The sequence below is a fragment of the Equus asinus genome, chromosome 9, assembly GCF_041296235.1.
Source record: "Equus asinus isolate D_3611 breed Donkey chromosome 9, EquAss-T2T_v2, whole genome shotgun sequence".
NCBI lineage: Eukaryota > Metazoa > Chordata > Mammalia > Perissodactyla > Equidae > Equus > Equus asinus.
This window is the reverse complement of record NC_091798.1, coordinates 61032923-61060478: the sequence shown is the minus strand read 5'-3', so window position 1 is coordinate 61060478 and position 27556 is coordinate 61032923. Positions and strand designations below refer to the sequence as shown.

At 38.5% G+C, this 27556-nt stretch overlaps 1 protein-coding gene across 2 annotated transcripts in view; it reads left to right on the top strand.

Annotated features, from left to right (window-relative positions):
- Positions 1-27556, top strand: part of KCNN2 (potassium calcium-activated channel subfamily N member 2) — a 405580-nt gene that overhangs the window by 287802 nt on the left and 90222 nt on the right. The window contains exon 6 of one of the 2 annotated variants that reach the window (XM_014842806.3): positions 23567-23985. The exons of the other annotated variant lie outside the window; for it this stretch is intronic. Coding sequence (XP_014698292.2) covers positions 23567-23985 — 419 coding nt within the window. The remainder of the gene's footprint in view (positions 1-23566; positions 23986-27556) is intronic. 2 annotated transcript variants of the gene reach the window in all.

Sequence of the window (27556 nt, the reverse complement as noted above, 5' to 3'; positions counted from 1 at the left end):
GGGAAGCAGCCCAGGGCAGCAGTTAAGAACTCTGGCTCTGGATCCAGACAGATTTGGGTTAAAACTCAGCTTCACCCTGGGTGACCATGAGAAGTAAATTTTACCCCTCTCAGCCTCATTGTCTTCATCTATAAAATGGAGATGATAATTATACCTAACTCATTAGATGGTTTTGAGGATTCAAAACCATCTAATGTTTATGAAGAATCTAGTGTGATACCAGGCATATCATAAATGGCACCTTCAGTAAATATTAACTCCTATTATTCCTTTTCCATCGTTATTGTTACTAAGTAAATACTATAGCCCTAGCAGAGAAGCAGAGTCTAGAGTTTAGGAGGGTCTCAAAGTGACTATGGAGGAAGGTAGTAATGTATTATATTTCAAGGTAGCTGAACCAAATTCTGCTAAGAGGGAAGTTGGGCAGAGAAGGTAAATACTTGATTAACCAGAGCAGGGGGTTGGCAAACTACAGCCCATGGGCCAAATAAGTCCTCCTGGGCAAATAAAAATTTTACTGGAACACAGCCATTCCCATTTGTGTGCATATTGTATATTGCTGCTTTTGTACTACAACAGCAGAGTTGAGTCATTGCAATGGAGACTATATGGCCTGCAAGGTCAAAACTATTTACTCTGGTCCTTTACAGAAAAAGTTTGCTGACCCTTGAGTTACAGACCAGGATGGTCAACCAAAGGCAGGGAGAAACATGCACGAAAATGTTTCTTCTACCTTTGCATCAAAAGTATTTTATTCTTTGCCCAGATTTTAGGCGTACTAAGGTACGTGGTGAGCAAAGGTTCAGGTGGAAACTGCTCTCAGCCTAGGAAATGCGGATTTCTGTGGGGGCAAGGTCTTCTGCTATGACCCAAGTCCTCGGTCTCTTTGTAGGATCTTGCAATTCTGGGACTGAGGTAAAATGGGAAATTGATATTAGACTTAACATTGTCACATGTGAGTAGAATGGCTATAGTAGGAACTACTTTTACTGGGAGTTGAAGCTGGAACCTCAGGACTCAGAGTCCTTTCTCCTGGAGCCCGGTGATGAGAGACTGGTCCTGTCTGGTCCTTGGTGCTCTGTAACTCAGTCTCAGGAAAGCTGGGCTGGGTATGGTTTACAGTGTGTCATGACACTGTTGGTGTGGCTGGCCTCAATGAGGAAGGGAGGCTCATAGTGTGAAGAAAGTGTTTTATAGTTATCTGTTCTCTATCTCCATATTTTATCATAAAAAATCACAAAGCAAGTTGGGAAGCAATAAGAAGTGCTGTTTTTTTTCTTTAGATCTGGAATTCTGGCTGCATGTATAATTTATTGATTTGCTTATTTCTGTTCCCTAGTGATTACAGTTATATTTCAGGTAGATAATCTTCTCCACTCTTAGCTGCCCACTGGGAAGCTCCTCTTAGAAGTCCCACAAGCTTTTACCACTCCCCCCAGACCCCCTACCTGCCCTCTTACATTTGCTATCCTCGTAAAGGGCACTACAGTCCACCTAGGGCCCCAGTGAGGACCCTTGCTCTTTTCTCTTCCCCCCACCACCTCTCACCCCCACTGGGTCCTACAGATATTTCCTCCTTAGTGTCTTTTGCATTGCCTCTGCTTCCTGGTAACATTCTCAAGTGCCTGTGTTCTGTGTTTCCTGAACTTTGACTTTTCCCATGTCCTCCTATAGTCCTCTACTGTATGTATAGTTAATTAATATTTTATATTTATATTATTTATATTGTATATTATGTACCATTGTATATAGTTAATTGCATATTATATGGTGATAAAATATAATATATTGTGTATGTATGATACAAAATATAATAATTATATATTGTATATTACATTATACAATATATTATATAAAATGTATTTATATAATTTATATAAAATATCTTAAAATAATATATAGTATATATCATACATTATATTATTTTAATAATTTATATTTTAATACATTATTTTATTTTTATAGTATATTTAGTATTTTTATTTAAATCATCTCCCTTCTTTTACCCTCACCTTGGGTAACAATACCATGAAATTGTGGATTGTAGTATAGTTGCATATGTTTCCTAATACACAATAAATTAAAACTGTAAATAAACAACATATAGCCTAAAATCATCACAGAGGAACACAAACAGCCCCTTTTGGGAATTTCTGCCTTGTTTTTTACCCTTGTCATGTTTTGTGGGGGGGTGGTTAAAATTTTTTTCTTTCATTCTTTTTTTCCCCCAACTAATTTTATTGGGATTATAATGGTTTATAACATTGTGTAATTTTGGGTGTACATTATTGTTTATCAATTCCTGAATACACTTTATCCTGCTCACCCCCAATAGTCTGATTTTTATCCATCACCATACGTATGTGCCCCTTTATCCCTTTAGCCCAACCCTCAACCCCCTTCCCTTCTGGTAACCATTCATCTGTTCTCTTTATCCATGTATTAGTTATCTTCCACATATGACTGCAATCATGCAGTATTGGTCTTTCTCTGTCTGGCTCATTTTGCTTAACGTTATACCCTCAAGGTCAATCCATGTTGTTGCAAGTGGGACAATTTTGCCTTTTTTATGGCTGAGTAGTGTTCTATTGTATATATACATATACATATACATTATATATCTTTATCCATTCATCTGTAGAAGGACACTTGGGTTGCTTCACATCTTGGCTTTTGTGAATAATGCTGCAATGAACATAGGCGTGCATAAATCTCTTTGGATCATTGATTTCAAGTTCTTTGGATACATACCCAGTAGTGGGATAGCTGGGTCGTATGGTGTTTCTATTTTTAATTTTTTGAGAAATCTCCATACTGTTTTCCATAGTGGCTGCACCAGTTTGCATTCCCACCAGCAGTGTATGAGTGTTCCCTGTTTTCCATATCCTCTCCAACACTTGTTTTTTGTCTTGGTGACTATAGCCATTCTAACAGGTGTAAGGTGATATCTCATTGTAGTTTTGATTTGCATTTCCCCCAAAATTAGTGATGTTGAGCATCATTTCATGTGTCTGTTGGCCATCTGTATATCTTCCTTGGAAAAATGTCTGTTCATATCCTCTGTCCATTTTTTGATCAGGTTGTTGGCTTTTTGTTGTTGTTGAGTTGTGTGAGTTATTTATATATTTTGGAGACCAATCCCTTGTCTGATAAATGATTTGCAAATATTTTCTCCCCATTGTTGCATTGTCTTTCCATTTTGTTCATGATTTCCTTTGCAGAAGCTTTTTAGTCTGATGTAGTCCCATTTGTTAACTTTTTCTTTTGTTTCCCTTGCCTGAGTAGAGATGACATGGTTCTATATATAGAAAACCCTAAAGAATCCACTATTAGAAATAATCAACAACTACAGCAAAGTTGCAGGGTAAAAATGAATTTAAAAAATCAGTTGCATTCCTATACACTAACAATGAACTAGCAGAAAGAGAAATGTATCCCATTTACAATCGCAACAAAAAGAATAAAATACTTAGGAATAAACTTAACCAAAGAGGTGAAAGACCTGTACACTGAAAACTATAAGACATTATTGAAAGAAATCAAAGGTAACATAAAGAAATGGAAAGATATTCCATGTTCAGCACAGGGTCAGAATAATAAACCTAGATATCACTTCTCAGCCTTTTGGCTAAGATCAAGTGTAGAAGAATAAACATAGTTAAAATGTCCACACTACCTAAAGTGATCTACAGCTTCAATGCAATCCCAGTCAGAATCCCAGTGACATTCTTCACAGAAATAGAACAAAGCATCCAAAAATTTATATGAAACAACGAAAGACCCTGAATAGCCAAAGCAATCCTGAGAAAAAAAGAACCAAGCTGGAGGCATCACAATCCCTGACGTCAAAACATACTACAAAGCTATAGTAATCAAAACAGCATGGCACTGGCACAAAAACAGACAAACAGATCAATGGATCAGAATTGAAAGCCCGAAATAAAACCACACATCTATGGACAGTTAATCTTCAACAAAGGAGCCAAAAACATACAATGGAGAAAGGAAAGTCTCTTCAATAAATGGTATTGGAAAACTGGACAACCACATGCAAAAGAATGAAAGTAGACCATTATCTTGTACCATACCCAACAAATAACTCTAAATGGATTAAAGATTTGAATGTAAGACCTGAAACCATAAAACTCTTACAAGAAAATATAGGCAGTACCCTCTTTGACATCGGTCTTACCCTTGTCGTTTTTAATGTCTATGAATGTAGTCTCCCTGCTTCTAGTCTGACAGCTCTCCCCTGACACTGCTTCCTCCTGGTGGTATGACAACAAACAGATAGGTGGTGTGGTTCCCGGACCAGAAAACGAACCCGGGCCGTGGTGGTGAGAGCACCAAATGTTAACCACTAGACCACCAGCACTGGCTTTATATTTACTACCATTCTGTATAACTGAGTCTTTAAACCTTGTTAAGTTGTTTTCTATGGATATGCTTTACCTTCTCAATGGCAGTTATCTTCTTGCTCCCAAGCTACACCAGTGTATGTTACCATCCTTTGCTCTTGTGGAACTAAACCAGGGGAGGGCCAGGGCAGGAGCTAGTCCTCATCTCCTGTCCATATTTCCCTCCTGACAGTGCCAGGGCAGTGCTGGGCAATAGGGCTGGGGGGGGGGAGGGGACCAGGGGGAGTGGTTCCCATCTGTTAATTGTACAGATTCCTCTTTAACCTGGAATAGCATGATGATGTTCATGCATCTGGAGAACTGTACTTGCACGAGAATGACAGATTATCATCCTATTAACAGGTGAGCCATGAGAAAAAATACATATCTTTTCCCATATTTTAATCATGGTTGAGAAATAGGCTTTGAAAATGATTAAACAATGGATAGAAATTTAGAAAACTGTGGCATATTTTTTCTTTTGGTTTTCCTTTATTAATAATCTGCAGCACAATCATTGCCTTCCATGGCTGTTAAAATGGGTTTTCCAGCTTTTAAGTTAGTTCTAAAAGGTGACCATCCCTGTCATCCATAATATTTCCAAGTTGGCTGCCACCCCTGATCCTTTCCATGATATGTAGCCATTTGGGAGGTTTCCTAAATAAAGTAAATTGTTTTCTGTAGATATTCTGTGCATATTCACCATCTTGAGTCATAATTGCTTGATGTATAGGTATCTACATGAGATTATTGCTACCTCTGGGGAAAATGGTAAATCTTTAGTCTAACGTTTAGTCATTTGTTGGCTTTTATGCTCTCTGTGTCCATATGATTGCATTAGGAGACTCAAGTAACTCTGCTTTGAGGCACTTGACATAGATGCCTCTTTCTCTAGATATTAGAGACAGAAAAAGAAAGCTACTGGAGAAAAGCCAGCTGGGAAAGTATTCTGCTCCCTCTCAGGAATCAGTAGTTCTCTTGTCTAATTACTCATTCCCCTTGCCCATTTGTGTAGCTTTCTGCCATAAAACTAAGGGATGGATGGCATCTGCTTTCGCAAAGCTGGTCATATGTCCACCGCGGGAAATTGGGCACTCCCAGGATTAGCAGGTTGCTTCTGTTAAACCCCTGTGATTGGAGCTGTTCATGTTTAGAACTTCTCTGTGGCCTGTTTGTGTTTAGTGTTATGTCCCTGGTTTAAAAATTGAGTGAACTTTTTGTGAATGTGTGAACCTTCTTGACTGTAGCAGATGAGGTTAATAGGAACAAGTGAGTATCTTAGAGAAGTATTTTCCAGTTTGCCCAGGTATTAAGCTGTAATAACCATTCTGTGATCTTTAGTGGGAGAACTGTTTAGTTGGGTTTTGTGCAATTATTGGAAGGCTTTGAATAGGTTTTTCTTCATCTAAGCCTCCTGTTCCTGAATTTGAGCCTAAAATGGGGTCTGTATGTGTCACCCTGTGTTTTCTTCCGACTCTCCCATTCGTATAGTATCTGATGATTCTCTGGAAAATTAGATACGGTGACAAAGGTAATGATGAGATGAAAGACGTATTCCTTAAGGAGTATGCTAAAATATTGACTGCCTGAGGATAAACGTGGTCTTAGAAGGGAAGGTGAGGCAAAGGGACGGTATTAGCAGACTTATTAAGTACCGCTTAATGCTTTTTGAGTGGATGTGGTATAGGGACAAAAGCCCTCCAACAGGACTAATGTAGAAAATTGTTGAGAGATGTAAAATAGAAGTCCAGGTTTGTTAGCTACATGCTTTATGGCTATTCTTTGGAAAGGTTAAATAACTAATATGTAGCAAAATAAGAAATGTGTGTCACGTACATACTGAGAGCAGGCACTGTACTAAGTATATTTATACACATTGTCTCATTTAACCTAGATTATAATTCCTATTCAGCTATTCAGTAGCAAAACTGAGAATCAAATTCAGATTTTTGACTTCAGAAGTTCTTTTCTTTTTCTTTTTGCAATATGGCTTTTACTGTTAGGTATGATTTTATCTGAAATATATGAGAAAAGCACCATTTCCCATGTCATATTTTATAACCATAAAATAAAGTAAGCACTTCTTGAAAACCTATGATGTTCAAACATTTGGTATACCTTAATATAGAGGAGGGAGATAGTTTCCTTTGAATTTTACATTATGGTACCTTCAATTCACCACAGTTGATTCAAGGAGACTGTGGTCGAACAATCTTCATCCATAATTAATCGTGCTATAAAATATATCTTATTTAGTCTTTTTCATCTGTCTCTAGGGGTTGTTCAGAACGAGCCACAGTGATGGGATAGAAGCCAATACTCAATTATCCATGAAAGTGAACTAGAGGATCGGAAAGAACGCTGATGACTGTGATAAAATCTGGATAGTATCTGAGTCTGTGCCATAATTGTGCTCTGCTCTGGGATTCCCATCTTGACCCCCTAATTCAGATTTGACAACTCTTTCTTTGACATATTTACCTAGTGTAGGCACATACTCAACCAAACCAAGTGGCATGGTAGTCCAGAGAAAGATTTCTTGGAAAGGAGACATGTATTCTTCTAGTTGCATGTGGTAAATAGGTTTCCTCTCACACATCAACTCCTATCAATGGATTGTAACTGTCTGTAGCACAGCATCGAGAATGATTCTTTAGGTCACAGAGGGCTGTCCTGGCAAGGACCTTGACTGATTAATCATATCTGCCATGAGTGTAGAAGGGAGATGTGAGTGGCAGGCTGTGTGTGACCCATAATTGCCATCCCTTTTCTGCTATCTTAAATATATAATTTTGTTCACTTCTTTGTGCAAATAAATTCTGAATCTCTGAGTAAAGAAGTTATGCAATTTCAGAAATAATCATGAGAAAAACTGTCTTAATTATGTTTTTGCTGCATGCACAGATTTGTCGCTGTCTTAGGAAGTTTATTTTAATAAATGTGGGATGAGTTAGGTGTGGTGAAATGCCCTCCCTGATAACATTAAAAGTATGAAGATATGTTGCCCCATTGCTGTTGTTAGAGTTGAGGAGTCTGAAGGTTGAATGAGCTGTCAGGCCGTCAGTCTTCTCTGTCTCCTGCCTCCTTGCCTATGTTTGCTTCCTTCCGTCATTTCCTTCTTTCCTCTTTTTTTCCTTATTTCCTTCCTTCCTTTTTTTTTTCCCCCTCTCTTTCTCCCTTCCTTCACAACATTGAACAGAAGTTAGACCCTGGTCACTAAAACCCTAAATATTTTTTATTGTACTGTTTCATATTTGAAATTTACAAATACGTATCCATCTTGATTTATATAATTGATATCAACCATGAGGATCACCTTCAATGTGCAGAGTGAAGAAAAGCTAAATTTCTTCTTGCACCATAAGGTTCTTTGTGATCTGATCTGTCCTAACCCTTCAGCCTCATAATTCATTTATAGCGCCTCCCCGCACCTCCCAGCCCACCTGTGTGTGTACACACACACACACCCCTCCACACGCACATGCACGCAGGTCATTGGAACCATCCTAAACTGTTTGGAGAGCCAAAGCTGTACTATTATTTCAGCCTTCTGCTCTTCTGTATGTGCTACACCTTTTACCTGGAATATATTGCTTTCATCCACCTGCCTTTTGACCCAGCTCAGACTTCCCTCTTCTGGCAAGATTTTCCTGACCCCACAACTAAACTAGTTGTCTTTCTCCTTTATTAGCATCTTGCAGTAATCTTAGTACTATTATAGTACTATCTTAAATCATGATGATGATGTGCATGGGTAATATTTGTTCAGTCCTTTCTGTATGCCAGCAGCTATGCTAAGGACCATACTTGGACTATTTTGTAACTGCATAACTTAGCAAAGTAGGTATTATTGTATTTTACTGAGGAAAGTGAAGTGTAGAAAAGTTAAGTGACTGCCCAGGATGACAAAGCTTAAGTGTGCTGGAGCCTTTTCAAATGGAATTTTAACTGTGGATTTACATAGATTTTCCTCCCCTGTGTTGTGACCTCCCAGACGTCATGGACTGTTCCATTGATTTCTGTGTCTCCACTAGAGACTGGCATGTGGTATAGGCTCAAAATGTTTGTTCTATTAAATTTAATTAAAATCTTATTTATAATAGACTATCCAGTCTTTCTATCACCTCTGCAAATTTTAGTGTGTATAAACATATAGTAAACTGGTTTTCTTTATTTTTCCTCAGCTTTTAGTGTATTCTCCACAGTTTAAAAAATCATGTATCGTCAATATCACATCTTGGCATTAATCTTCGTTTTGAATTTAATGTGTTCGAAAGAATAACGGAACTTTAAAATTCCCGCCATCTGAAAGGTTGAGAGAGATTTCTTTCTCTCGATCTTAATCTCTGTGTCCCTAATATAAACACCTAAGGGATATAAGGAGGGACAGTGATGCTGTGTAGAAGGTAAAGAACTAATTGACTAAAAGGGCAACAAATACATTCTTTCTGCCTCAGAATAATTTTGCCACGGATAGGTTCCACTCTCCTTTACCACCACTGATTGATCAACAGGTTGGGGATTCTGCCTTTTGGTAAAGAAGCTTCCTTAAGTATATAGATTTTACTTTCTACCTTTCTTATTTTCTACATCCTACCTTTAGGCTGCAGGACGTCTGTGTTAGGTCAGCCGGCGATCATGGAATACCTCCTGGATGTGTGTCATTCCCCATAGCATTAGGCTAGAAAAATGGATCTGATGTGGGTTCTGGAGAAAACCAAACTTCGTGGTGTCCCCTCCGACTATTTCTATTTTAGTGCAGCACAAAGAAAGCATATTTGCCTGATTTGAATCCAGAAAATACAAATTGATAATCTTTATTAAAAACCACCAATACCGGCTCTGACTGATCAGTCTTACCACGCAGATGATCAGAGGTAGTCCCAGTGATTTGGATTTAATTAAATACAGGCATGGCGAGTTGTAACAGATTTACAACTTAATAGCTATTTGGTCTTGTTTTTAAAGCTGAGAAAGTCATTGTTAATATAACAACACATGGCAGCCAAGAAAAAATAAAGTAGAATGTTTCAAAAAGGACATTTTGGAATTAAACACTAAGCTACAACTTCGTGCGTTTTTGTTTAACCTGGGCTGTCATCTGCCTGGGTTTCACGTGTTTCATAATGTTCCATTCTAACTAGCTTCAAGGGCTTAGCTTAGAAAAATAAAAAATACAAAACAGCTGAAAAACTCTTCCCTGCGGTTTGTACTTAGACTTCAGGTGCTTGTCTCTCATGCATCTGGGATGTGTTCCCAGTTGCCAAGACTGAGCAGTTGAGCTTGAGTAGTCCTTCTGGGGACTTGCTTCTTTCACAGCTTCCTCACTGGGTTCAGCTCCAACAGAGCCTTTTTGTTGTGCATGAGAAAAGAAAAAAGAAGGGCTCCCCAGCCCAGCACTGCGAGGGAGCCTCGGAGACTAGACTCCCTGACATTTCAGAGTATTCCTTCCCAGAGGCTCTCGAGCTTTCTGCCCAACAGCAGTAGAGGTTTTTGTTTCTTTTTTCCACCCAGATTTTATTTATCATAGGAGAAAAAGAACATTACAGCCAAAGTTGAAATATTCTTCATTTTCCTCCAACTCTTGTTTTCCTCCTTCTGTCCGTAGAGGCAACTGCCATTCAGAAGTGTGTGTGTATCCTTCCAGTTCAGGCTCTCACATGTCCACCAAATATAACTGTATTTGTAAACAGTCTATTGTATTTGTATTCTTTAAATTTCACCTAGATGCTACCCTGTACCCATTATTTTGCAACTTGCTTTTTTTCACTCAGCATTACATTTTGAATGTATTGTCTAGTTCATTTTCATTTTCAACTGTTATTTTTGTACCTATTTCTGACATAGATTTTGACTTCCTAATTCTTTTTACTGCTTCTTTCTCCTTTCTTTCCTTATGTTAGGTGATATGAGGATTTTTTTTAAATTCATTTTTTTCTCTAATGGTTTTGATGTTATACAATTTGTTTCCCTTGTTTTAGTGGTTACTCTTAAATTTTTAGCAAATATGTATGTTTAGCGGTGTCTGAAGTTAGTCAAAATTTCTATCCTTCTTCTATACAATATAATGACCCTTCTTTGTAATCTCCCTTCCTCCCTCCATCCAGATTAGGGATGTCCAGGATTTTATTTCGATCTTGCTTTTCCAACCTCATCCAAATTAGTCATTATGATTATGTTGATGATTGTAATTATTTTCAGGCAGTTTTTATTTGGACTTACTAGCATGCCTACTTGTTCCTTTGCTGCTCCGGCTCATTTCTTCTGGCTTCTGTTTCCTTCTACCTTATAGCACATCTTTTTGTGTGTGTGTGAGAAAGACTGTTGCTAAGCTAACACCTGTGGCCATCTTCCTCTATTTTGTATGTGGGATGCTGCCACAGCATGGCTTGATGAGTGGTGTGTAGACCCGTACCTGGGATCTGAACCCGTGAACCCTGGGCGGCCAAAGTGGAGTGTGTGAACTTAACCACTACACCACCAGGCCAGTCCCTGTAGCACATCTTTTAGCAGCCATTTCTGCTCTTAATCTTTGTGTCTGAAAATATCTTTCACCTTTTTTTCCCCCTGAAAGATAGCTTACCTGTCTATAGACTTCTAGGCTGATCCTTATTTTCTTTTAGAACTGTGAAGGGGATTATAATCAATTATTCCACATAAGTTTTTTTTTTTTTTTTTTTTGAGGATCTGGTGGGTCCCAGGCCATCAAATGAACTCATATGGCTGCCCCTTCCAGAGGCCAGAAGGAAGGCAGGTCCTTTGGAAGGGGCAGTCTGTGGGGCAGTGCTGACCTGCCTGGCACTCTTTGATTCTCCCTCCGGTGTTGCTTGTTTATGTCCTTTGCCCATTTTTCTTTTCAGTTATTTAAACTAAAACAAATTTCACCCATTTCTCCTGCCCCCCACTCTCCCCCAACTTCTGGCAACCATCAGTCTGTTCTCTTGTATCTATAAGCTTCAATTTTTTTTTAGATTCCACATATAAGAGAGATCATGTGGTATTTGTCTTTCTCTGTTTCTTAGATTTTTATTTTAACAATCTGGATAGAAATATTTCTAAAATTTAGACACAAGTATAACAATTCTGTACACCCCTGCCTTCAAAAACAGAATCAGTTAAATCTCATGGAGCCTTTGTTAAAGTCAGCACCATTTATTTGGCGCATGAGATTTTGCAATGTGTTGAAATACAATGATGTCCTCTTGGTGACTGAGCTGTATAAGATTGTTTGGTCTTTCATTAAATGAGTTAAGACTATTGGGTCTTCTGAGACCTTGTGTCTGCTTGTGTGTGTGTGTGTATGTGTGTGTGTGTGTGTGTCTTTCCTCTCTGCCAGTACTTCCTACTACAATGGATTTGCTAAATGAAATAGTTATCTTCCTTCACTCTGCTATTTCCTTCCCTGTTGTATATTCTTTGTTTCTTCCTTGCTGAATGCTAGGGTGCTAGATAACCAAACTTGTCGCTGATGTCTGGGTTCCTTTGATGTTGTTGTTACGTCGTCTGGGTGCTCTTCCTAAAATTGCTTTATAACTGCCTAAGTGATGAGCAGCAGTCCATACTTCCTATGGGCACAGGTTGTGAAGCTGGATTTCTCAGGTTCATATCCCAGCCCCATACACCAACACCATGTGACCTGGCTCGTTCCTTTACCCCTGAGCCTCAGTTTTCTCATTCCTAAAATGGGGATGGTAATTGTATCTACCTTCTCGAGTGGTTATGTATTTTATATGCATTAATACACATAACAAGGTTAGAGCAGTGCCTGGCCTCATTAACATATGGTGAGTTAAGCACACTTTAAAACAGCTTTCAAGTTTCATCTCAACTACTGTGCACAATTTGGGGTTCTTTACAAGCAAAGTTAAAAGAAATATTTGGGATGAAGAATATCTAACTTGGAAGACTAAACTAGGAAGTAGTCTATTTCTGTTACCACAGGGCATTGAATGTAATGTGCAAGTTTCTTTAAATATTTGCTTGTGCCAGGGAAGCAGGGGTGCAAGTTGCTGCTGTCATCTAAGATCATCAGGGAGTAAAGATGGGACATTTTAGAAATCATAATGTAAATTAGTGGGTAAGCGTTTATTTGCTTTATAAATATTTGATTTGCATGCAACTTTTCAGTTCAGGTTGATGCCCCCGTCATATGATGTGAATGTTGGAAGACCTGAACTTTAGCTTCAGGTTTTTCAGTAACTCACGATGTGACAGTGACCAAATTCTTTCAATTGCTTTAATTGGACTCTTATAAGGGCAAATGAGATAATAAATGTGAACTGGCTTTTAACTAGCTTTTTGAGTGCTTAAAATAACTAAGATGATGATAATACATTTTAGCCGTGTAGCGATAATTACTATAATGCTTCAAATACAAATATACAGTTTTTATCATTTCAGATTAAATTTTTTTTTCTAAGGAAGATTGGCCCTGAGGTAACATCTGTGTCAGTCTTCCTCTATTTTGTGTGTGGGTTGCTGCCACAGCATGGCCACCAATGAGTGGTGGAGGTCCGCACCCAGGAACCAAACCCGGGCTGCTGACGTGGAGCACGCTGAACTTAACCACTAGGCCACAGTGCCGGCCCTCAGATTAAATTTTTGGAATCGAATGAGTAGGTTCATATTCAATTATTTCATGGCTTTAGGACTTACCAAGTTTATTTTATTTTCCTTATGATTTATCCCCTATCAGCTTCCAAAAATTATTTGAGGATGCTTACCAAAATTTGTAGACAATTAATGTAAGCACGTCAATAAAAACCTAGTAAAGAACGGACCATAGAGAAATTTTATTCCAGTTTCTCATTTCTTCTAATCTTGATTTTCATCCTTTCCGGTAGCTACAATCACTGATGTTAGTGTCTCTGTCCATCTCTGCTTACTCCACCTTCAGTTCTGTAGACAAAGCTGTCTAAGTCAGAAGAGAAGAATTTCAGAAACTCATAGTTTCAGCAAATAAGAATTCTTTCAAAAATAGGTACAGTTGAAGTTTCTAGAACTCCTCTCAATACTGATTTTGCTGTAATCTGTCTTTCCTTGCCAAATTTCCTTCCTCCTCTTCCATGATTGATTTTCCCATTTTCATATCACAAGTTAACATCTAACTCATGTACTTGCCCCTCTTGAGGGTCCATAGAGTACTATTACTTATTCATGGGGTCACTTTTGCTAAGGTCAGCAGAATGAGTGTTTGCCTCCTAATAATCATACAAGGTTTTCATTGTTTTTATTTTTTGTAGATGAGCAAACTGGGGTTTACAGAGATTAAGTATCTTGCCCAGAACAACTTAGCTAGTAAGTGGTCAAGCCAGAAATTAAATCCAAGCTTCTCTGTCTCCAAAGTGTGTGTGTGTGTTTCCTATGAGTCACACAACTGGGTGTTCTGAGCAGTTGGTTGATATTTAAAAGGCATGAAGAAAGCTTCCCTCCCATAAATAACTCCACCACTCAATAGTTGTTGTGTTTTAAATTTCAGTATTTGAGATGCATCCCTTTTGAACTGTTGGCTACTTGTTCCATGAGGTGTTTACATTAATAATTATTCCTTATCCTTTATAGATCTTTACACAGCACTTTAATGTACATTAAATTAAATGTAGACGTACTTTTAGCTGCTCAAATAACAGAAAACCCAACTAACAGTAACTTAAACTAATAGGGTAGGTGGTGGTTGGCTCAGTGACTTAAAAGATGTCAGGGCCGGCGTTACTGTGATTCTTTTGACCTTTTCCTCATGATCACAAGATAGCTGCTGCAGACCCAGTCATCACCTCTGTTTAGGGTTGGAGGAAGGGAAAAAAGAAGTCTATGCCAGGCAGATGTCATTTTTATTCAAGAAAGCAAAGACATTCTAAGAAGTCCTCCAACAATCTTTTGCTTATGACTTCCCATCAGAACTGCGTCACATGGCTACATACACATGCAAAAGAGTCTGGAGAAGTGGGTACTTCTGTAATGGACATGGGCAAGACAGAAAAGGGATGGGAATGGCATTGGGCTGGCCAGTTAATGGTGTTGGCCACAACATATCATATGTGTTTATTTCATCATTGCAACTGCTTTCCGAGACAGCAAATAATGTTATCTCCATTTTACAGCTGAATTAAGTTCCATGAAATTTAAATGACTTCCCAAGGTCATATAACATGTTTAAATATTTGGAATCTGATCCTTGGTTTCCTGCATTCCAGGCAAGTTCTTTTCTCTGCACTCTTCGCCCAGGGAATTAGCAATTCTGTGATTAATACTTTAGTGCATTAATTTTCGCATCCTCCTCCTTGGACTCAGAAAACTCTCCGGGCGGCATGAGTACACAGGGCTGCTGGAATGGGCAGGAGGCTCCAAAAGAGGGGGTACAGGATGGTGTTGAGGGAACGACAAACGTCAGCTTTGCTTGTTTCTTTCCAGTTTTGCTCAGGACTGGTGAATTGTGAACATAGCTTTTCTGTTTTTTCCTCCTACAGTTCTGGGCTGAAGGTCTTGGAGGAAATCTCAGTGAGACCATTGAAAGTCTTCTCTCTTTCTCCATTTGTTCTTTGACCTAAACCGTGACAAGCAATTGTGGTCTTACTTCTTTGTTGCCTGAGCCTTGGCAATGCTTTAGTAAAGAAAAAAACCTCATTACTTGGCTTGCCTCTGTAGTGGCTTTTTCACTCTGTTTCATCCAAAAGCTAGTTTCTAAAGAAGGGGCCTCTTTTTTGGATGAACACATTGCTGTGCATTTTCTTTTGGGCCATTATCTCCCAAATGTCCTAAAACTGAAATTGGAAGTTTATAGTCCTGAGTTATATGAAGAGTCCGGGCAGCCCCTGTGGAAGGAGGGGTGGGCACTGTTCCATGATGGCACTATTCCACGTACTATTCTGTCGTGTAGCCTCCCCAGAACCCTCTGCTCTATTTCCTCAGTGTCTTCTTCACTCCTCTGTTATGGTAATTTCCACAGGTACTGTAATCATTCATTTATACGTCTCTTCCTTATCAAACACGGAGAGGCTTTTCAATCTGTGTGTCCACAGAACCTTGCAAATAGAAGCATTCGATAACTGAGTGAAAAAAAGAGCTCGGTTTTATTGAATATTTGGTTTAAAGGTTAACCAAGAAATCTTACTTATTTTTCTTCATGCTGTTGAAAACAGTTATGTAATATAATGGTTCAAGGTTTTGCCTGAGTAAGCAGAATATTTTAGATATAAATTGGATTCCGTGTGTTTGGTTTTGTAGGTTGTCATTGTGAATGTCAGTTATTACTTTCTAGTTTTGCCGTTTTGCACATGAAGACTATTTGTGAGGATGCATTTGAATGTCTAACGACCTCATTCATTCTCATTTTTCCTTCCTCTCTTTTTCAACAATCATTTTCTCTTATTATTAATTATCTGTATTTATTTACATGGTTCCAAAATAAAAAGTAGTAAAGATTATATAATTAAAAGTCTCGCTTCCATTTCTGATCCCAGCCACTCAGTTTAACACCCCTAAGCAACACATCATTAATTTCTAGAATATTCTTTCAGAGATCTTTTATGCACATACAAATACAAATATATGTTCTCCCCATTAACAAAACTGCACAAATAGTAGCATACAGTTTGCATTTTTTTTTAACTCAGCGACTTACTAGACCACTTTCTTTAATAGTACATAACAATTTTCCTCATCTTTTTTTAATGACACACTATTTCATTTTGTGGGCGTCCCTAATTTGTTTAACCTCTTTACCTATTAGTGGGTATTTAGATTACTTCTACTCTTTTGCTAATATACAAGCAATCTTGTAACAAATGGCTGTATATGTTCACTACCACACGTGCAAATGTATCAGTACGACAAAATTCATCTAAGGAAATGGAATTGCGTGGTCAAAGAGTGTGTGCATTTGTGACCTGATAAATTGCCCTCCTCAGGGGTTGTGCTGATTTACACGTCTACGTACAATATAGGAGAGTGCCTGCTTCTCCACACCTTCACTAGTATAGTGTGTTGTAAAACTTCTAGACCTTTTGCCACATGGCAAGTCAAAAAAATGGTGTCTCATTTTCCTCTTATAATTGAGATTGAGCATCTTTTTTTTAAAATAGGTTTAAGAGCCATTTTTATTTCCTTTTCCATGATCTGCTGTTTGTATCCTTTGTTCATTTTTCTGTTGGACTTTTTGTCTCTTTCTTAAGGGTTTATAGGAACTTTTATGTAATTAGGGAAATTAGTCCTTTGTGATACGTATTGTGAACATTTTCCCCATAGTTTTGGTGTTTGTTTTTACTATTGTTTTGGCCAGGTGCAGAAAACAAAAGTTTAAGGTAGTAAAGTATATCAACGTTTTCTTTTAAGGCTGTGGGGTTTTTGTCAAGTTAAGAGACCTTCCCTTTTGTGAGCTTACAAAATAATTTTTACATGATTTCTTCTAACCTGTTGGTAGTTTCATTTTCATATCTAAGTGTTTCATCCACCTGGAGTTTTTCTTAATGTATTTGTTATGAGACATCGGTTCAACTGTCTCTTTCTCCAGATGGATACTTAGTTGTCCCCAAATCACTTTTCAATAAACTGCATTCTTCCCGCTGATTTGATTGTCTGCCTTTATAATACTGTGAAATCCCCAGGGTATTGATTGGGTCTATTTTGAACTTTCTGTTCTGTTCCATTGGCTTCTCAGTTATTTTATGTGCCAGTACCACGTGCTTTTATTTATTAATTTGTTTTTTAATCTATCAGGGCTGCTTCTCCCTTATTATTCTTCCTTTTCAGGTTTTTTCTGGCTCTTCTACGTATACTTACTTTCTTAACAAATACATGACTAAAATTATTTTATTTAGGATGTATTTTTCACCACTACTTTTGTGTGGAGCACTGCCCTGGATTCTGTACTAGAAAGGAAAGACAGGATGTGTAAGACACTGTCCCAGATCAGACCACAGAGCTTGCAGCCTCATTGAGGAGGAAAAGCACGTGCCGAAGATGACTGGGGCTTCTGCAGCTGAGTCCCTCGATTTCCGAGCTGGCTAAGCAAAAAGTCCCCAGGCTAGCAGCTGACCTGATCATGCAGCAGGCCCCTCCCACTAAACTCGGGACTCTCTTCCTACTGATGACTCTAACTGTCAATTCATCTTGGACAATGAGCTTGAAGTATATTATATTTTGGGTATCTGAGCAAACATAAAACAGTTGCACTGGAAAGTTCAAGTTTGTGGTGGAATATATTCTGAGGGCATGCTCTCTTATTAGACTTTAGACTTCTGGTGAAGACCGTTAGCCACAGCTGTAGAATTAAAGTAGATTAAACTGTCATGCTTTTTCCCTAAAATTTTTCTTCTTTTATCAACATCAAAAGGAAAAATGAGGGGCCGGCATGGTGGTGCAGTGGTTAAGTGCACACGTTCCGCTTCGGTGGCCCAGGGTTAGCCGGTTCAGATCCCGGGTGCAGACATGGCACTGCTCGGCAAGCCATGCTGTGGTAGGTGTCCCACGTAGAAAGTGGAGGAAGATGGGCATGGATGTTAGCTCAAGGCCAGTCTTCCTCAGCAAAAAGAGGAGGATTGGAGGCAGATGTTAGCTCAGGGCTAATCTTCCTCAAAAACAAAAAAAAGGAAAAATGAATATAGAGATGTTAGAGTATCTGTCATTCTGATAACTCTGACTCCCCGACAAGTAAGCATAAAACAGATCACACAGATTATATTGATCATGTGGAATATAATAGGAATATTTTTACAGTTGGACTTTAATACTTGACATGAAATCAGTTGTTGAATAACTGATGTTTAGAATGTTTTCATTTGTGTATGGGATATTGAGTGCATTAACGTATTTGTAAATCTGGTGAATGTTATTTTACAGTTTGTAACTGACAGCCCTCACCCTTGACTCCTAGAACAACACTTTCTGTTCTTCCTACTTCACAGACTGGCTTGACCTTCCAGCTGCCCTCCACTTTTGGGTTCCTCAGGACTTGGCCTGTGTTCTGTCCTTTTCTCTTCACTTTCTTTAATTTTCCCTTTGATCTCATAAAACTACCTAAATACTGATGCCTTCCAAATTTATTAAGTCCAGACTTCTCTTCTGAGTGACTTGCATATACTGCTGCCTACTTGGCATCTCTACTCAAATGACAGTAGCCAAAATGGAACCTTTTCTTTCCTCTCCAACCCCTCCCTGCCCGTCGATTGTACTCAGGAAATGGCACAGTCATCCACTGTTTTTCAGAGTAGAAACTCAGCCATCTATGGTTCTTCTCTTTCTTTTATTACTCCCACATTCAGCCCATCAGCAAGTTCTAGCAAGATCTCCAAATTATATCTCTAGTGCACCCACATCTCCATTTCCATGGCAACCTCCACCCCACTGGTCTAGGTCACGGGGATACTGACTGCAACCAATCAGACGTCAGAGAATTTCCTAACATGTATCCTCTCTTGTCTACTCTTGTTTCCCCACAACAGTAAGGATGAGGCCTGTAAGCTGTAAATTAGATCCCTTCATTCCTCTGCGTAATACCCTTCAACGGATTCCTGCTGCACTTGGAATGAAATCCAGTCTTGATACCACAGACAGTGAAGTCCTGCACATCCCTATTTGTCTCTTCAAACTCACCTGCTTTCACTCTGCCCCTTGATCGTTAAGTTTCAACCACTCTGGTGTTCTTTTATTTCCTGAAGCATGCTAAGTTTTTATAAACCCTGTGGACTTTGCATGTGCTATTTCCTCTGCTTACAGTGTTCTTCTCCTGGCTGTCTATATGGCTCTTCTCTTTATCCAAGTCTCCCCTTAAATGGTACTTCTCCAGATGCCTTCTCTGATGACCGCATCTACTGTCACCTCCACTTTGTTGTTCTCTATATCATCTCTTGTTTATTTCCTTCATAGCAGTGTCCACAGATATAATTACTTTATTAAATTGCTTTAAGTCTGCTTTCTTGACTTTTCTATTTCTTTCCTGGTGAAAGTTAGTTTTGTGGGGCAGACCCTCTGTCTGCTGTAAATCTTATTGTATGGCTAGTACATGGCACAATGTCTGGTACATAATGAGTATTCAGCACACTGGGTATTAAGTAAATAAATGAGTGAACAAAGAAATAAACAGCAGTTAAGTGTGAGGATTATGTGGAGAGTATAAGAAAATATTTCTCCCTTAACTTTAGCTTTGAAATATATATTCTGATAAAACAAAACCAAAAATAAAATCATTTCAGGTGTTGAGTAAACCCCTGATTAGTAAAAATGACTATGTCATAGAAAATTTTTCTGGAGAAGTTACTGAAGAATATGATCTGGACTTCCTATGGAATTACAAAATTGTGCTGCAGCAATGACTTAGCATTTGGTAGGATGTGTTCTCTACAGGTTTGAAAGATGTCATAGATTTATTTCACTTGTATTATTCTTTAGTCTTCCCATCTTCCATGAGCATATTTAATTAATATTAGAATATATCCTGTGATTAGGATAGTCAATATTAAAGTAGAAATAACAAGCCAGTTTATTTAACAAGCATTTCTTATTCTCCACTAGGTAGACATGGTTCCTGTCCTCAAGGAGCCTCAAGGACAAGTAGGGATGACAATCTTACAGAGAAATCCTTATGTCTCCTGTGGCAGCATGAATAAGAGGCACACACACGGGGATCATGGTGGAACAGAGGAGGGAGTTTTCAGATTTGGCTGGGGCATGGACAATGTCCTAAAGGAGTGATTGTGGAGTTTGATCTTAAAGGAATAAGAATTTGCTGGGTGGAAAGACTTTCTAGTCCACAGGATAGAATGTACAGAGACACAGAAGTATGGTTAGGGGACTGTGTTCCGGAATCTGCAAACAGAGGGGAATGTAAGAGGAGGCATAGGCAATGAGGTTGAAGAGATAGGAAAGCCAGATTGTGAAATGGAGGCCTTTGAATGGTTTTAATCTTGGCAACAATAGGATTATATAATCTACATTTTAATAAGGTCATTAGAGGATGGAGGATGGCTTCCAGTAGGAGGCATCTGGTGGTGGAGACAGAAGGCATGGGAGAGATCATTCAGGAAAGTAGAGTATGAGGAGGCTCAGTAGAGCAGGAGTACTGTGATGGGGAGGAGGAAGGTAGCTTTTTAAGGAAACTGAGATGGATCCTTGAGAGTGGCTGCAGATGAAAAAAACAATATGTCACACAGGCCATGAGAAGAGATCTTTTTTAGGAAGGAAGGGAGTGATTAATGTCAGACAGATCAAGTAAGATGAAAGTTAAGATGGAAGGACTGGATTTCATAATTAAGGTATCTTTAGTGACCTTAGCAAGAGGAGTGCTGGTGGGGTGTTGGGGGATGAAAGAGAATTGAGAAAATGAACACCACCTGTGGCCCACCCAGAGCCACAGCAGGATCTCCTTTGTTTGTGGTCCTTTGTTCTAGTGAACAGTGGAGATTTGAACTTGCCTGCTGAGAGGGAGGAAGCACAGGAACCAGGCTTTCAATGCAGGTGAACTGGATTTTGATGTAACATTGCTTTAGACAGGGGAGCAAAAGAGAAGGGAAATAAGGAGAAAAGAGTGATATATAGGCAAGTTTGTGGCTGAAGTATAAAATAGAGGGTATTTCTGATATTGGGGGAAAGCATGCTGAGAGGGAGAGGAACAAAGGTGGCCTTTGAGCAGAAAGATGATTGTTTGTGACTGATGCTATGGAGGACACGGGAATGATGGCAGGTGAGGCTGAGGGTTCAGCTGAGCTTGAAGGCACTGGGGTGTGGTGGCTTCATCCACCTGCAGGTCCTGGATTGGTGTTGCCTGGACAGGCCCCTCAGAAGATAATGGGGAGGCTGCTGAGAATGCCCATGAGATAATTGTTGCAGTGATGTGAACGAATCGAGAGACCCAGGGTAGTTAGGGAAGTAAGCAGAGGAAGCAATGAAAAGGAGGCTGAAAAGAGAGAGTAGAGTGACGTCAGAGGGAGCAGGTGTGCTATGAGTGTTGGAAAGAGTGCTATCCTGGGAAGATAGGACACTTTTTATGAGCAATATATCAGAATTACACATCCAAATTGGCGTTTCTTTATCAGTTACCTGAGAGGGTACTTGTTCTGCATTTATGCTGCTGTGGCCCAGAACGGTGTGGGGAAGCCCGTCTTGGAATTGTGCTCAGAATCTGCAGCACAGCTTTTGACTGTCTGGAGTCTTGGTGATTCTTAGCCCTTTGGAGGTGGATTTGACGTTTTGCCAAGTTCAGTGAAGAAAGTGGACAACCAAACTGGGTAATACCACTTTCAGTAGAAATGGAAATAAGAATCTAAATAACAGTACTGTTTTTCTTATGTGACTTGTAACAGGCCCTGAGAGCAGTTTCCAAAGAGTGACAACAGCATCTTTGAAACGTATATAGCCTCTCAAAATAGCTATTTTGAGGGACATATTCCTTTGGATGTAAACGTCTTAAGAGATTTGGGGGTCATACTCCTTTAGAGTTATACAGTACTCAGTAAATACTGATAGAAAGTTTAGAAGGCTTCTCCATTTTATCTACACAATCTGTATATCTTTATTATTGAAATCATTTATACCAACATGATATTGAAAGTGGTGAGACTGAAGGAGATTATTTCCATAGCCAACGTGGCCTGCTTTATTTATGATCTATTTCTTTACTGGAAACTGGGAAAATATGATTTTTCTCATCTATTAGCATGTGTCAAACACTTTAAGGTCCCTAGATGGAAAGTTGTGATAAATGCATACCTAAAGCCATTATGTTTCCCTAACTTAATTTGTTAAAATTTTAATATGTTTTTGAGAGATTCTGCTGGTTCTCCATCTCCTCGAGGTACCAGGAAGAAGTGGTAATTTTTGTCCTCAAATTCCTGTCCTTGCCAAGTAACACTGATGACAATGTTTAAATAATAGCATGGGAAGTAGTTATTAACTGCAGAATAACTAATCTAGAATGGGAATTAGTAACCATCTAAATGGTGGAAAAATTACTTTCCTGATTCTAGAAGAGCAGAGTCTGTAGAATCCAACTGTAGTGGAAATCTGCTCTGCCAACCTTTTGCTATTCACTTACTTGAGAATGCACTGTTCTCATTTGGGCTGCCTTCACCTCATGCTTTCTACTTAAGTTGGTTACTTACCAAAAGGCAAAGAATATGTCATCTTTCTTAGTGGGGAGCGCTGTTGGCATTCTGGGCAGACAGGTCTTTCATGTGCGTGGGACTCCTGGGATTGCAGCGTGCTTGGCACCCCTGGCTTCCTGGCTCTAAATGCCAGTAGCCCCCACAAGTCATTGTGGTAATCAGAAATGTCACCACACATTTCCAAATGCCTCTGGTTGTTTATGGGCTTCCAGAGCCTGGTGGACTTGTTTACTGAAAAGCCAGGGAAGACAAGAAACATTTTTTCTGTCCCCTTTACTCTGTCTGTCTATCAATCTATCTGTCTGTCTATCTATCTATCGATCTATCTATCTATCTATCTATCTAGGTGTCTCCTTTTTCTTTCTTTTTGTTTGCTTTCATTGTGGTGTGAGGAATAACAGAAATAGGAAAAAGGAATCATCATTAAAGAAAGAAAGATTGAAAACAAATGAATAATCCAAGAGAAGGCTAAGGGAGAATAGAGGACAAGAGAGAAAATAGAGTGGTAGTGGGGAAGCTGGAAGAAATGTTTCTGCCACATTCATCTGTGGTCTCTTGTGATTTTCTCTCTGAAGCCAAGAATGAGATTTCTTGTAGGAATGCTCATGTATAGTTGCATTGCAGGGTATAACTGATTGCAGAGGCACCCTAAATAGCTTTCACTGAGAATATAGTTAGAATTGTGTAAGAGTTTAGACCCAGACCTTGCAAGAGGAGAAGAACTTGTGATAAGGCAAGTGCATCTGACTTCATCTAAGGGGGATGCGTTACTAATAGGCCCAAGCCCTTTATTTCAAAATGATGTTACTTACATGATTGTCCAGGAGCATGGACTCCAAAATCATTTCAGCTTGTGTGTAGCAAGTTTTTAATTTCAATTTTTACAAAATGAAGTTCTCCCTTTGTGCCGATACCATTTTCTAAAAATAGTGTACCTGGCTAGCATTTAAAAGTTATAACCTTTAGCTTGCCATGATTGCTAAAAGTCATCTGTTATGTATTTTTAAAATCTGCACTAACACTTGTGGACCATTCATGCCATACTGAAGCTGATTTTCTACTTTATTTTTTCAGTTGTTCATGGTGGACAATGGAGCAGATGACTGGAGAATAGCCATGACTTATGAGCGTATTTTCTTCATCTGCTTGGAAATACTGGTGTGTGCTATTCATCCCATACCTGGGAATTATACGTTCACATGGACGGCCCGGCTTGCCTTCTCCTATGCCCCATCCACAACCACCGCTGATGTGGATATTATTTTATCTATACCAATGTTCTTAAGACTCTATCTGATTGCCAGAGTCATGCTTTTACATAGCAAACTGTTCACTGATGCCTCCTCTAGAAGCATTGGAGCACTTAATAAGATAAACTTCAATACGCGTTTTGTTATGAAGACTTTAATGACTATATGCCCAGGAACTGTACTCTTGGTTTTTAGTATCTCATTATGGATAATTGCCGCATGGACTGTCCGAGCTTGTGAAAGGTAAGTTTGTTTCTTTTCCTGAGAACATGATTTGCCATATGGTGTCCTTGAAAGTGGGAGAAAGAACACATTTTAGACTAGAGGCACATGGTGACTCACTCTTGAAAATTTTGGATTCTCCGCTGAGCTTCTTTTAAATGACTGTGACAAAACTTTTCTTAAGATTTTTGCAGACAGCAATGCCTTGATACGTATGTATTTTTTTTCTCATTTGAGCAGTTTTCAATAGAGGGCTGTCTTTATAATCTATGTCAAAATTTGGAGATCTACAAATTATAGAGGAGACTTCTATCAGAAATGTTTGTTTAATGGTAATACTGAATCATTTTGCTGCCTCACTGGTTATAGCATTGATTATTGTTGAGACAGAAAGCCAGTGGAAGAGTGGTGAAGCAAGATGTCTTTAGGGAATATCTCAGAATGTTTTGTTGACTGTAGTACCTATTTATAATAGTGTTCACATGATTACTGATAAGGAGCTAATGTATAATATTCAGTTTTATTGAACTCTCAACAATTAGTAACAAGGGGAAGTGTGTGTTTGTTTTATTGTCTGAAGAGCTCCGGTGGTCTAGAGCTGGACCCACATTCTCAGAACTCAGAAGCTGCTCAGCGAATCTGAATTAATCAGGTATAGCATCAGTGATGTTAACCTTGCCATTTAACAAACAAAGACAAGTAAATTTGTTACATAAGTGGGAAGAACTCTATCATAATGAAGGAGGAAACCTCATGTGACCTTGGTTAAGAAATTCAAGTGGAAATTAGCAGTAGACAGATAGAAACAATTTAGAGGCTTCTAGAACTGTTAAGTATTAAGATGTTGGTTTTTGTGGTAACTAGATTTTTTTAAATTTAGTTTTTGAAAATCCAGTTTATATATATGCAGCTGGTTTAAGGAAGAAAAATATCTAATGAGAGTTGTTGCAAAAATAGCAAACCCACAACACCCCTCTCCCATTTATACTTTCCAGAAGTAATCGCTCTAAATTCTTTTAGCTTTTTCTTTGGTAATTACTTCCCACATTTCTAAAGTATGTTGCTTATATTGCTACATCTAGATTTCGCATCCAGATTTTTATGGAATTTGAGGTTTTAGTTGTCTTTCACTTACAGGCACACACCACTTTCATGACTCTATCCCCCCCAAAAAAGTAATTTCCATCTTCCTAATAAGTTATATAAACACCAATAATCTATATTCCATGTTCCCATTATTATGACTATGTTAGCTGCATTTTTAGTTGAACCATATGGTATATTAGAATCATTTTGCCCTTCCTGCACATCTTTTTATTTTCTCTGGAATTCTTAATTGCCTCATTTTATTTGCCTATTTTTTACCTGCGTAGTTTTCTATATGCTTATCATCTGTAAATTCTCCCACATTATGTAAATATCCTTTTACTAGATTCATATATATTAGGCAGCCTATTAATTTCACCTAGAAGTGATTCTTCGGACTTTCTAACCTCCTTCTCTATCATGTTGGGGATTTCCTTTGCCTTTTTTTTTTTTATGTTGAGTACCTTTTTTCTTGAATCTTGTTTCTTCCTCTGTCTTCATTTATTCCTTCATTTTGGCAGAATCTATCATCCAGTAACTTCTGAGAAAAGATAGTATCTGAGAGAGAGAGATTTTTTGAAACCGTGCAGGTATGGCAGCCTTTATTCTTCTCCTATGCTTAATTGATAACTGGGCTGGATATAAAACTCTAGATTGGAAATCACTTTCCCTCGAATGTTGAAGAGTTTATTTTCCTCTGGTCTCAAGGTTTCAGCAGTCTGACGCTATTCTCATTTTTTGATGCTTTTTTTTTCTAGAAGCTTTGAAGGATCAGTGTTCTAAAATTGCACAAGGAAATGTCTTGGTGTGAATGTGTTTTAATCAAGTGTACTAGGAATTTAGTGGGCCTATTCAATCTTGGAATTAGTGTCCTTCAGTTCTTGGAAATTTTCTTGAATTATTTAATGATTTTTGTTCCCATGTTTTGTTGTGTGGATATTGGCCCTCCTGTATTAGTTCTTTAATTTTCTTATTTTCTTTCTGTATTGTTTTCATCTCTGTTTTTGCTCAGTGTATGGAAGATAACCTCAGTTTAATCTTTCAAACTTTCTATTGGGATATTATTTCTTCTTTAATATATGTTAATTTCCAGTGTCTCATTTTTTGATCCCTAAATGCCCATTTTTTAAAAATAGCATCATGCTTTTCTTTCTTAGATGTACTGTTTTATTTGTCTGGAGATGTTAATGAATATTTTTGAAATTTTTTTCTCTTTGTATATTTTTTGTTTCCCCAAAGATTCATTTTTCTGTTTATTTTGGCTTTTATTTTAGAAGCTTTCCTTAAGTGTGTAGGTGACCTTGGCTGTCTGCTCATACTTAAGAGTGAGGCACTAAAGAGCTGATTGGAAGTTTTCTGTACAAATCCAGAACTTGTCGACTGTGGGCTTCACTACAGGGTAATTTGAGTGTTGGGGGCATGGAACACTGATTTCAGTATCTTTACAAATTTTCTCTTTTCTCTAAACAATCTGACTGGCTCACGGGAGGTCATTTCTACTCTCCTGTCATGAAGGTGTAAGCCTGAGTGACAGCATTCTGGGAATTGATAGGGCAAAGAAGAGGTCTCAACAGTTAACATGCAAGCATTGATTTATTTTCCTAGTTGTCATCCAGTTGGCCTGCTCTCTATAGTGCCTGATGCCCTGCAGTCAGCCCACAGACCTGGTGTGTTTTACCTCTCCAGACAGTAAACGTCCAGACTTCTGCCAGGCGGGCCAAAGGCATTACCAGTTACAGAGTGGAAGAGGGAATCTGGGGATCTAACTGCTTTTATACAGTATTTGAACCTGTCCTCACATTTAAAGCTCTGTCATTATCTCCACTTACAGAGGTACTGATGCCGAGAATTCCTGAGTCTTTGGTGTGTGTGTGTGGAGGGGTAAGGGTGGGGGTTGATTCTTAGTGCAAATATGGTCGCTTCTTGATTTTTCACCACTGCTGGTCTAGAATTCTCCTTTCTAGCTTCTTTACTACTGTCTTGTCACTCATTCTTCTTGCCCTTATGGATTCATACTTTGTTTTAAAATTACTTACAGTCCTTTTAAGGGGGTCTAGGGAGGGAGTTAAGGCCAGTATGTTTGTTGAAACCACCTGTTTTTACCAGAAATTCTGCAGGGGCTAGTTTTTAATACTATGCATCTGAACCTTTTTTAGAACTTCTCTACATAAATATGGCATTTGAGGGATTAAAGTTTTCTTTTTAAAGAAACATAGACTCCTTATGGTAATGCTTTTTGTCCTAGCAATCATGATATTTAGATGCTTATGATACTTTGTGGAGCAGATGTACCTGTAAAGTTTGTAAACTTAGTTGATATACCTATTTAGTTTATGAAGGTTACTCTTAACTAAAAGTTATATATGATAATGTGACAATGGAGGTGAAAGCATAGTTTAACAATATATACATCTGTATGGGTGGCTCCTCATGCATCTTCTTTTAAAATAGCCTCAAAATTGTGCACATCCCATACATTTTCTTTCCAAAAACAGTTCATCTCAGC